Raw genomic sequence first — 12,143 nt, 5'->3', positions numbered from 1 at the left:
TCTCTTAAAACTTAATTTGAAGCTCATAAAGTAGACCATCCATTAAAAAGTATATTAAGATTATTTTTCCTAGGAATAGTATTTTTTCATGGAATCTGCCAAAATAAATTAAATTCTTATTAAATATAAATTGAATTTTATTAAATATTCTACAAAGCATTGTATAGTGATATTTCAGCTACTAAAAATAGTTAAGCTCTGAAAATATAAAGGGTCTATTTTGAAAATTTTGCTGTATGAGGTCTACGCACCGCTCAGAAAATGGTAAACTTTTTACTATCGTATTTTTTAAACATTTTTACATAACAATCTCTTGCCAGAAATTAATTTAAACATGCTCCTTAACACAGCAAAACTTTCAGCTATTTTTACTATACTATGTGGCAATATTCTTATGCTCTTTTTCTTAAACAAAGAATATTTTTCCTCTCCAAGTTGATAATTAACTAACAATAAATAAGCTTGTTTAACCTTCTCCATGGTGCTGTCTAAAACCAGGCTGAACAGTCATTGGCTGCCTATAGTTCATATAACCCAAAACATTTGATGATATTGTTCTAGGTTTGCTTGAATTAAGTTGGAGTCTGGCAGCCATTTTTTGGGCCCTTTCTTCCCTCCACTGTTCAATTTGATGTCTGAAATGAAGTGAATATACATGAAATAGTTCTCTAAATAGAATCAATAATCATTCAGAAATTTATATCAATAATAAAATCCTTTATAACTTCCACTCAAATAATCCTATTTTATGGAAAATAATATCCTGTCAGGAGTCTCCTACTTTTTTGTCCTGTGGGCCTTTTTTACTCTCCTACTTTTTTACCTCATAGTAGTCGATTTGTACTATTTTTTTTTTTTTAATTTTATATAATTAGATGTGATAATAACAAAAATCTTTACGATTACTTTCAATACAATTTAAAAATGAAATTGTAAACTGTGGCTCTTCCATCAGAGGCTGAAGAATCCATATTTCGTAAAAGATATAAGATCTTCTAGCCTTGGTTCATAATTTAAAATAAGAAATGCAGGAGTTGCCCAGGTGAGCAAAATGCTCAACTGAGAAAAAAAAGGTGTCATGTTAGGAGTGTACTGATAAGAGAAATGCTCAGTCTTACCTTTGCAAGGTCAGAGCAAAACTGAATTCAGTATGCATGGGAAGGTAAAAGAGGGAGTAATATAAACAATCTGCAATAATAATAACAAAGGGTTACCTAAAGGTAGATAAAAGTATCAACAAAACAGCTGAAATACAAGGAAAATATTGACGCTTATTTCCCAATGTGAGCAAAATGCTCAAGGCTACACCTCTCCTGGGATATATATACATATAAAATTGGAATTTGTAATATATTGGAATGGGAATTTGGGTTTCAATAGAAACCAGTCCACACGTTTTTGAAAAGTTCAATTAACTCAAGAATAGATGAAAACTTACAAGATACTTATTTAAAAAATTTAATTATATATAAAGCTTTATAAAGACATGGAAAAAAAATCATCTTGATCAAGAAGATACAGCCTACAGTTTCGGGACAATTGGACTAAATACTATAAGCAGACACACCTAATATATATTTCTATATCCTTAGTAATTTCTGCTACATCATAAAAAAAAAAAAAAAAGTAATACACAACTGATACATTTTCACTTACAATTACATATCTATTTAAACAATAGATAATTCAATAATACTTACTCAAGTACATTTCTACTCCATTGATTGCGATCCATTTTACATACAATACAATCTAACTAATGTAGCTAAAACTTAACAGAACACAACAATCCCAATGCTTAGACTAGAACAGTAATGGAGAGTCGCTTGACTCTCGAGGCGCGAAATTTAAATATAACCGTTAAACATAGAGGTAGGAATTCAGGCTATTCAGACACCCAATGTTTCTGGACTTTTTTTTGTTGTAACTTTAGTTTCAATACAAAATTAATTTTCCCAAAAGATCTAATTTGTCTATTTAGTTTTAAAAGTCAATGTCTTAAAATGTTTCTGAACACTCATAAAATTAAAAAGTATTACACATGCTCTTTAAGACAGGAGAAATTTATAAAGTTGTGTCTTTATAAAGTATCAAGTAAACAATAAAAAAAAAAAAAAAGTTTTATGAAACATGAATTGTTTTTGCCCATCTTAAATCACGTAGAAGCTTTAAGTTAAATTTATTTCACTGCTTGTTAAAATGGAATTACATTATTGGAGCCAGATTAAAGCATGTACATGTATAGTTTTATATAACTATTTATATAGATACAAGCTTGGGAGCGGAATTAAAAAGGGAAAAGCCTTTTACAGTTTTGAATATATTCGTCAAAAATTCATGTATAGATATATTATTGAAAACATTCATGTTAAAAGGTAAATTAATGATTAAATGACTTCATCTTGCAAATAAATGTTAATATTTTCAATGTGAAAAAATGGGTGCAATTGTCAATTTTGGGAATTCATATGTTCAACATCTACACTTTGGATTTACAAATCATAGCTTAAGTTTTAGAGATGAATTTTATGTATTTCCAATTCTTCGTTGGTTATACCAAACTATTTTTACTAAACAATGAAAATCTAAACAAGTTTAATTTAACTTGAAAGCTTAAAATATTCTCTTTCCTTAAATTACCTAAATACCTTTTTCTTGAATACGTTATTATAATATATATTATATCTAACACCTTAATGTTCCTTAGGGTAAAGGGTCCCTACAGCAGCGGTTTCCAAAGTAAATGCCGCGGGATCCTGGAGTACCCCTGGCGTATATTCAGGGGTGCAAACGAAAATTTATTTTTTTTTTTAGTTCGACAAGGGTGCCGCGAATTTTGTTATCCCAAAAAGGGTGCCGTGGCAAAAAAGTTTGGGTATCGCTGCCTGAGACATTCCATATTATTGACTCAGTAATATCGAATTGTGTCAATATATTTACATCTGAGGGTAAATATTAAATAAGTAGATTCAAGCAACAATATTGACTGAAATTTGAAACTATTTGATTTTTACTGAAGCTTATTCAATATTACTGAAAAAGTGTTATTTTTAGTCAATATTACTGCAAGATTAAAAGGTATATTTATCAGTATTTATGTTTAAACGTAAAATGTAGCTAATAAATATGAAATAATTAAATATAAATATACCAATCCAAGCTCTTCAATTGGAAATTAACCTTTTAACTACAATAAATTAATAATGGATAGTTGGTAGCTTGATAGAAATTATTATTTCTGGATTAGCTTATAATCAACTGTAGATAATTATTACAATAAAACGGGAAGGTTAATTTATTATTTAAGACATTTTGTTTTATTTAAAAAAAGTTCTTATAATACAAAAAATTCTTTAATACAGGACGTTTACTGATATGTATCTATCTATTTTATAATGAAGAAATGGTAACGAAACGGTTTTGGTTTTGATAAAATTTAAAATGTCCTAATTCAAATCCAATCAGAGAAAATAATTCTAAAAAAGGACATTAAAGGAAAACAATTTCATATAACCAAATTTCTTCATTGGAATCGAATTATTTATTAAGGTTTGTTATTACACTTTGCCATATGATAGACGCCTTTTTAATATAATTTAGTTTATATCTATAACTAATATTTCAAATATAAATTAATTTGAAAAAAAATTCGGAACAGTGAACATTAACATGTGAAAGTAGGAAGATAACTTACATAATATTGAAATAATATTTAGGATTACCTTATATAATATTGACTCAATAAGATAAACCCTGTAAGGGTTATTAAATGTACATTTTGAGTTTAAGAAAATTAGATCCATTATTTAAATTAAAATATATATTAATAAACAATGAATGTGAGGCGGGATGTTAATTTTATGAAGTTCACTTACCAATATAGGACCCAAACCCATCCCATACCCAGTTGTGTTCAATCCAACCGGTTTTGTTTCCTTGCTATAAGAAACAAATACCGGTTATCTGAAAGATCCGGTACAACGGAAAATAAAGAACTAAACTATATTAATGTATTTCAAAAAATAAGGGTCTGGATATGCATCTTTAAATTTTGACTCTAATTTTATGATTTTGACGGGGCCACTTATACAATCATGATTTACATAAATATGTATATATTTTTTTATTTCTTTACTAAGTAGATAAAGAGAGTATTGCAAACGGATCAAATTTTCGATGGGACGTTTTCAATGGATCTAACCTTTTTAGAGCACCCTGTAGGAAAAAAATTATTTTCGGTCATTGTCTCCGACACGACGTTCTCACGAACGTGTCGGCCGATTTTATTGCGTTTTTTTTTTTTTTTATATTGAATTCTAACCTTCGATGCCTGTTTACCAAATCGGGCACTCTGTGCCTAATAATTGCTGCAGAATATCAAAAAAACATGTATTTCTCCAGAATGTAGTTATTTTAAGTCTTCTACGTAAAGTCCTTTAACTTTTCACGCATAACATTAATCCTCGAATAAAAGTAGTAATTTTTATTTAAAGTAATGAAAATTTATGTGCGCATAACTAAAAATTTTATATTGGAAGAAGATAGTTGGCCTTTTAAGTAGATTGGAGGAAGATAGTCCGGGTGGCAGTCAATAAAGGTATCAAAATTTTCTTTAACAATTTTGGTACCTTGATTGACTGCCACCCGGACTATCTACTTCCGATCTAAAAATTTTATATTTTATGGTAACCTATTTATATATTTGATAGGTAATAAAATTATCTAAAACACAAAAAATAAGATTTCAAAAATAGTGTTTTATACTGGCATATTCAAGACAATTGAAATCTATATACAAAAAAAAATCGTTTAAAACGGATCAGTATAAGGAAGATGCGGATTGGAGATATTTGTTCCCACTTTTTCAGAGTACATATACCTCAATTTTTCCTCAAAAACCGTTAAATTTTCCTTTATACTTTTTTCATCAATTCGAAATTTTGAATTAAAACAAACTAAATAAATAAACAAAATAAGAGTAAAGATAGAGCATGAAATTATGGCGTTGGTCTTAGCAGGAAAAGTGGTAAATAAAGCTATGTGAGTGTATATTTTAGATATGTTATGTATTTTTTAATTACTTTATTAAAGTTTCATTATATAATTTTAATGAGTTAATTTTTGCTTTCAACGTGTACTCTTACGTATTATTATATTAGGACATGGTCCAGTAATAATAAACAAACAAATAAGCATCTTTTATTAAAGATTATTAATAATATAAATTTCACAACGAAATCTTAATCAAGACAGTTTGGTAACTTAATTAGGATATTTAAAACAAAAAAGGTGATTTTTTATTCACTTTTGTTTTCTTATATATATGTATATATATAAAAGAAAACAAAAGGATTTACTTATAAAAAAAAGAGTTTTAAAAAAGTAATATCACAGATTTGGCCCAAATGAAATCCAATTTAATTTAATGAATAATCACGATGAAAATAAATAACTAAATTATTGAGATTGTAAAAAAAAAAATTTACTTACCTATGGAAACGGTCAAGAGATGCAGCTGTCTAAGCCTGGGCCAGATTCTTAGGGGAGTGAAGTACAGGGAAGGAAATACTTTTGTCCTGAGGGCTAGGTCACAGGGTATTGTATTCTGGATCTTCCTCCCCTCTACTACATCCCCTTCTTTTCTTCTGCAGGGATTTTAATGTTTTGTGCGAGGAACGTTAATATTATAATATTAACGTTATACGTAATTTAATATTAATGTAATATTATTAATATTGCATTATAAAATAATCTAACAATATTAACATACCTCTTACGCACGATAAAGTACTATAATATTGATCCTTGAAAATTGTTTCTATTGCAAAAAAGCTAATAGTTTTTCCTTTGATGGTGAACTAAAGCCAAGATTCCGAGTTGGCGATCATATTTGATGATATGGCTCTAAAAGACAGCTACCAGAGCCATTAACAATGAGTAAACTGACATTTAATATCGTACTATCAGGATATTCATTTCAGCAATAGATTTTTTAGATTAGGTTAAGAGAGTGTTTTTTTTTAGATTTAATAGAATATTCCAATTCCAGTCCTTTGGATATTTTATACCTATGATTATCCCAAAAAAACTGTAATGTAAGTCTAGAAAAAAAAAGATACTTTGTTACAAAATTAATCATCAATATTTGCATCGTAATATAGATTTTCAAAATTTAAAAATAGACTTTCGCAGGCGAAAAAAAAAATTCAAATCACAAATGAGTACAAATTACACAGTCACAATAAAATAAATCAAATCAAATTATTCGTCATATTCAGGAAATTTTTAAAGAAATCAATTATAATTTTTACATGAGAAACTATCTAAGAAGAAATGAAATTAAATAAGATGATTAAAAGTCATTCTTTAACAACAGTGGACTCCCGATATAACACGGCTCATTATACCGCTGATTCGAATATAATGCAGACCAATCCCTCGTCTCAATCTTTGATGAATAATCTTAAAATTAAATCATTGTATAGTCTTTATTTTTTTAGAATCACCATACTGTAGAACAAAGTGTAATTGAAGAAACAAGCACGTAGGTAATGTGCATATAATTTCTTACTTTTTTTGTCACGTCTTGATGAAGGGACTTATAAAGGGGGAATATAAATTTTGACCCCATAAAATGTTTTAAAGTAGCTTTCGTTAAATCAAAAATTATGAAGTTATGGCAAAGTAATCTAGTTAAACGTAACACTTTGACCGGGGGCGTCTCCTGAAAAACCACTTAAGAGCCAAGATTTTTAATACATATTTTTTTCCGTTTAATTATAATTATAAAATAAGTATTTTAATTTAAATGCATAAAATGTAATTTATTTAGCCAAATAAAGTTTAAATACCTGTTTTTAAGCATGAGGACAATAGTAGTGCGTATGCCACTCAATCAGCGGATTCATAAATTTTGGGCGGGTTTTTTAAAGTGAATTATTGAATAAGGGCTCTAGAAAGTTATTGTATATCACATTTTCTATAAAACACTTAGACATCGTGAAATAATTCAAGACAATATAAAAAAAAAATTTTTTTTAAATAAAAGAAATTAATACAAAAAAATTTTGATCATTAAATATTGTTATTAGAAGTATGTAAAATAAAAGAATACATAAGTAAATAAATTTCTATACTTCAAAAAATATTCGATATTAGAAAAATATAAAAATTCTTAATGGTGGCATAACTCAGAACGATCGTAAGTGGTGGAAACTAGGACAGTACTTAACACGATTCGGGACAAATCAAGGTGAAAGAGAGGTGCTACAGCTCTCCCCACTGCTCCAAACGCAAGCTAGAAAAGTGACCTCCCTTGACGATCATCACACATGCTCCCAAAACTTCACTGCTCGACGACGCTATGTCGTCATCCGTCTTCTGTTGTGTGTTAAAATAACTAATCTTTTTTGAGAATCAATAACAGGAATTAGTAAAATGTCAATAAACTAAAGATTTTTTTTTTTTATGACAATATTATACATGTACGATTTCCTTTTTTTTTAAATTAAACATTTTTTTATTTCATACATGCAGGTATAATTCTTCCAGTGATTTATATTGTTCTTCCCCCGCTACATCGCCGATATTACGCGGTTAGTTTCATTAACTCTTGACCTGTATTATGTTAAGGAACCTCAGTCATTTTTAGAAACTCTGGACACACTAATATATAATTACAATCAATTAATGTCAGTCAGTGGTTTGTTCCCAGCTCGTTGAGGTCTGTGGACCACTAAGCTAGAAACAAACTATTGCAGACCACACCTTCTCCCAACTTGAAGCAAAGGGGGGCTCCATCGGAAATTAGGTCGCTTAAAAGTGCATTAAAGTGTACTTTCTTAGTGAATTTCTCAACATATGGGAGAAAACAGGAAATGCTTTTAGACAATAGGCTATGTCTTCAGTCAGTCAAAATATTCAATTTTTTTTTCTGTTTTAGGTATTACAAAGGAAATGTCTATTACCTCACTCCATCGAAATCATCATCTACATCGGCAGTAAAATCACCACTGATAGTGATCAATGCGAATAGAAGCTAATAGAAAATAATATTATGCTCAATTAAAAAGTCTTTACAGAATATGGCATTTGGAAATTCAAAGATTTTGTAAAAATGTATGCCAGTACTATGGATAGGTCAAAACATTTTCAAGCAAATACTGACTTTCAGGAAAGCTAATTCCATACGTTTGCACCGTGAGGCTTATTTTTAGAGCGAGGTTTTGTCTGAAGACCTTAACTTTTATGGAAGGATCACATTTCCAGGCTTGGATAAATGAAGGAAAGAGTGAACTCCACGAAAGGAATGGCTCGAGGTCGTTGTTGTTTGGGGCTTGAGGGCGTAAAACCCTGAGGTCATCAACGCCCATGGCTCGGGGTCGTGATGACTGACCAGCTTGAACCAAAGCTTCTCCAGGCTGAGAAACAGAGAGCATGATGATGATGACGATGAAGAAAATTGTATAAAAGCTAGCTGGGTAATTAATTAGTCTTCGACGTATCATGCTTAACCCGCTCTTAACTAGCAATACCTAATTAATTTATGAATTGCGTTCATCTGGAAATAAATATCTTTAAAAAGAATCAATATACCGTAAAATGAATAGCTCCATTTTGATGAGCATTTCTGATCTGATAATTCACTTCAAATATATTTTTGCCCACTGTGGTTGTTGCCCAATTTATATTGTTTTGATTCAACAATATCGATATCAGACTGTAACCTACCGTCTGCCGATATTTGAATGTTTGAATATCCCCTTAGGCGGTTTCTCATATAAATGATTTAGAAACTTCATTATAAACATTTTAGTCATATAGTATTAATTTATAAAGTATATATATTTAAATTTTATTATGTCTGGAAGTGATTTTTATGGTGCTGATACTTTGCACAAAGAAGTCTATATAAGAAAAGGACATGAAGATTGGAATGAAATAAATTTGAATCCAGGTTTGTTAATTTATTTTCTCTGATGATCTGCAACTATTATTTAAACCAGGATCAATGGATAAATTGAGGAAACACCATTTTTTATGGTATATCAAGGATTATAAAGTGGTAAAGGATATGTAGTTTTTATTTTCATTTTTTTGAAAATAAAAACTACATACCTACTTTCCCAAAGTAGGTTGTGGGTTGATTTTATTAGTAATCTTCCATGAGTAGATACTGTGGTCTGAACAAATGGTGTTATCGAAATCTATGGAATAGTTTTGAGAATAGGGAGTTCCTGATAATTTCGAGGTGGCAAGGTGATTGTGGATTAGTGGTGATAAATACTGGTTCAGGTGTTTTTCTTAGTATTAATGGTGGATGGAATTGCATTTGGGAGTGGAACTAGATTTATAGTCAGAACTACTAGGAATATTGGTCTTTTTGGATGTTCAAGATATTAGCTTTAATGTTTTTTAGAAATTAAAATGATTATTTACTCAGAAAACTTGGCATAGATGATTTTCAAAGAAGCGTAGTTCTAATTAAACAGACTCTTGAAATTAGTTGTCATTCTGGCATTTGTTTAAAATAATATTTTTAGAACACGGCCTTCATTCAGCAGTTATATCAGCGCACTGTTCAGAAATCTAAAAATTGCAAGTTGTCAATTTAAGTAAGATTAAGTTTGAGATTCCGAATACCAGCAGTATATGTTAGTGGTTTGTTTTACAGTGAATTCAGGCATATGTGGTGACAAGTAAACTATGGTTTGTTATACTTTTAATAAATTTTAAATATTTACAAAAATAGAACTTCATCTAGTTTTAAATAGAAATTTGAATTTTTCATGTAAAATATTGTGAGGGTATTCCTTTTTGAATTTATTTGTTGAAAGAGTTCATTTTAAAATTTATTTATAATTCCTAGTATTTTACTAATTATTGTAAAACTTATATTTGCTTGAAGTTCTGAAGTATTTAGCTTACTGAATATTAAATGTAAAAATGTTTGGGGTGCATTTTACTTTTTTTACACTGGTGGAAGGTTTTCTTTGCAGAAACATTATATTGCTATAATGTTAGTAAAAATTCATTAATGGGGAATATATCACCATAATCTCTATTGTGGTACTATTCATATAGGGTCAAGATGATGAAGGGTTTCCTATATCGTTAGTGTATTAATAATAATACTGAAATCTGTGGTACCAGTCCAATAATGAACATTAATGATTAATTGTTCTGAATAATGATTGTTATATAATTTTGTTATAGGAGGAATCGCAAGCACTCTTCAGGACATAAAAACTCAACAAAGAGCAGGAGCTTATGCATACAAAAAGATTCCTAATAGATTCATTTATTGGTAAGTTATTTTTCCAATTTGAAAATGTGTAGTAAAGGTGGATACACCTATAGAAGAGAGTATTAAATTTGCATACCATGCAAAATATTATTAAAACTGATTAATTCAAAGATAATCTGTGCTTTTAATACAGTGTTGTTAAAATAAAAAACTCTTTTCCGTTTTTGATGATGTGTCTGTATCTATCGATAGTGAGGGTCACCATTTTGTGTTTAGTAGAAAAATGGCCTCTTCCTTGGTGTGAGCGGCTGGAATCCCATATGAGATGGGTCACCTTTTCTGGGATGTTTTGCTGCTAGTTGGTGTACTGGCCTATACGGCCCACACTGCCATTCTATGGTGGCCCCATTGCCACACTCTCTGCCTGTTTAGCTGGACATCTCTGATCTAGGGATTGTAACTGAGTGAGCACAGGCCAGAGGTCCCTGCAAAATCTTCGGGTTCAAACTCTCAGGGATTAGCACTATCTGGTCTGATTGCCCCTTTTCCTCCTTGATAGTGCCAATTCTAGCAGTTTCTTTTGTGAGTAGATGGCGCTCCTTGTCACTTTCACATAAGTAAAGGATCCCCAAACCATAAAACCCCAGGCCTTTCGACTGAACACTAACTAATGATTTACGTTCACTGATTTATATCTTCCTCAGTCTAATGATTTTTTTTTTTTGTTAAGCCCTTACCAGGTCATGTTTGACATACAGGAAAAAGATTCTAACCAGATTGGGAGGGTCAAGTTTTCATTCCATGGAACCGCCATAAAATAAAAGTCAACCAGCCGAGGCTGGAATCGAACTTGCACTGCTGCAGTTATGAGGTTGCTAAGATGACCTCTTAGTGTCTCTTCAGACTAACCATTCTAGTTTATTGTAAATAGAAAAATTTGTAAAAATATATATGCAGTAAAATTCTGAGATAGTGTTATTCTGTAGTCAGGTTTTTATTGTTGATATTAAATTATTTTTTTGATATTTTTCTATTTTCTCATGCTCTTTTTCTACCTCGATGTTTGCAATTTTTTATCTTCTTTTTGTGTCAGTATGCATCGACTGAGATTCGAGTATGTCTCTTTTGAATAATACTATTACTTTAATATTGGTGGTATATTGTAATTATACCATTGAAGATTCTTGTTAAAGTATGTTGGCCATTTTCGGCCCTAAAATAGTCTTTTACTTTTAGACTATAGGTATTCACATTCTTAATGTTGTTTGTGCTCCCATAATATTTTTTTCTATTTATAGACAGTTTGAACTGTTCCCTAATTTCAAGATTATATGAAGAACTTAATATATTTGTAAATGATGTAAGAATGTCAATATAATCATTCATGAAATTAAAAACTTTCTAAAAATTAAATTATTTTCAATTTTTTGTTTAGGAGAACTGAGGGAAATGTACTTGAAATGGTTGAAGAATACCTTGATGTAACATTGCATGGCAATCAGATTAGATACAAGTTTACTGATAGTCAAGTGTTGGATGGTTTGACTATTGTTGAAACCATGAAAAGACTGATTATTCTTGTTCCTACAGTTTCTAGTCTTCATGTTTTCACATACCCACATCCTGAAAAACTGCTGAAAAAGGTATTTGAATACGTAATGTCTCATTGTACTATTATTAACATTTAGAATATCTATTGCATTAAACCTGATTTTTCCTTAGCTCAGTATAATCAAAGTAGAACAAATAAACCTCCTTCTCTTGGTAGGTTTAATTATGATATTTTTTTTAATAATACTCTCATTTATGTTTTTACCTTACTGGAAAAGTTTTTGGATTGGATATGTGCGCTGTTAATGTAGCTCCTCAATTATTTGTTCTATTATATATATATATA

General features: G+C 30.0%; 2 protein-coding genes across 2 annotated transcripts in view; one reads left to right on the top strand and one right to left on the bottom strand.

The window, feature by feature from the left end:
* LOC136795036 (uncharacterized) overlaps positions 1-1,960 on the bottom strand; it is a 3,205-nt gene extending 1,245 nt beyond the window's left edge. The window contains exons 1-2 of the mRNA XM_067047892.1: positions 1,701-1,960; positions 472-635 (exon numbers count right to left, since the gene is read on the bottom strand). Of these exons, the coding sequence (XP_066903993.1) occupies positions 472-635; positions 1,701-1,735 (199 nt within the window). The 5' untranslated portion in view covers positions 1,736-1,960. The remainder of the gene's footprint in view (positions 1-471; positions 636-1,700) is intronic.
* A 6,763-nt stretch (positions 1,961-8,723) lies between these two features.
* Positions 8,724-12,143, top strand: part of Nup160 (nuclear pore complex protein Nup160) — a 29,853-nt gene continuing 26,433 nt past the window's right edge. Inside the window, exons 1-3 of the mRNA XM_014428509.2 lie at positions 8,724-8,956; positions 10,216-10,306; positions 11,682-11,889. Coding sequence (XP_014283995.1) covers positions 8,860-8,956; positions 10,216-10,306; positions 11,682-11,889 — 396 coding nt within the window. The 5' untranslated portion in view covers positions 8,724-8,859. The remainder of the gene's footprint in view (positions 8,957-10,215; positions 10,307-11,681; positions 11,890-12,143) is intronic.

This window comes from Halyomorpha halys, unplaced genomic scaffold (assembly GCF_000696795.3).
Source record: "Halyomorpha halys isolate HHAL.00 unplaced genomic scaffold, Hhal_1.1 Scaffold33.1, whole genome shotgun sequence".
NCBI classification, from domain to species: domain Eukaryota; kingdom Metazoa; phylum Arthropoda; class Insecta; order Hemiptera; family Pentatomidae; genus Halyomorpha; species Halyomorpha halys.
The sequence above is the reverse complement of the archived record's forward strand: the minus strand, read 5'-3'. Positions and strand labels throughout refer to the sequence as shown.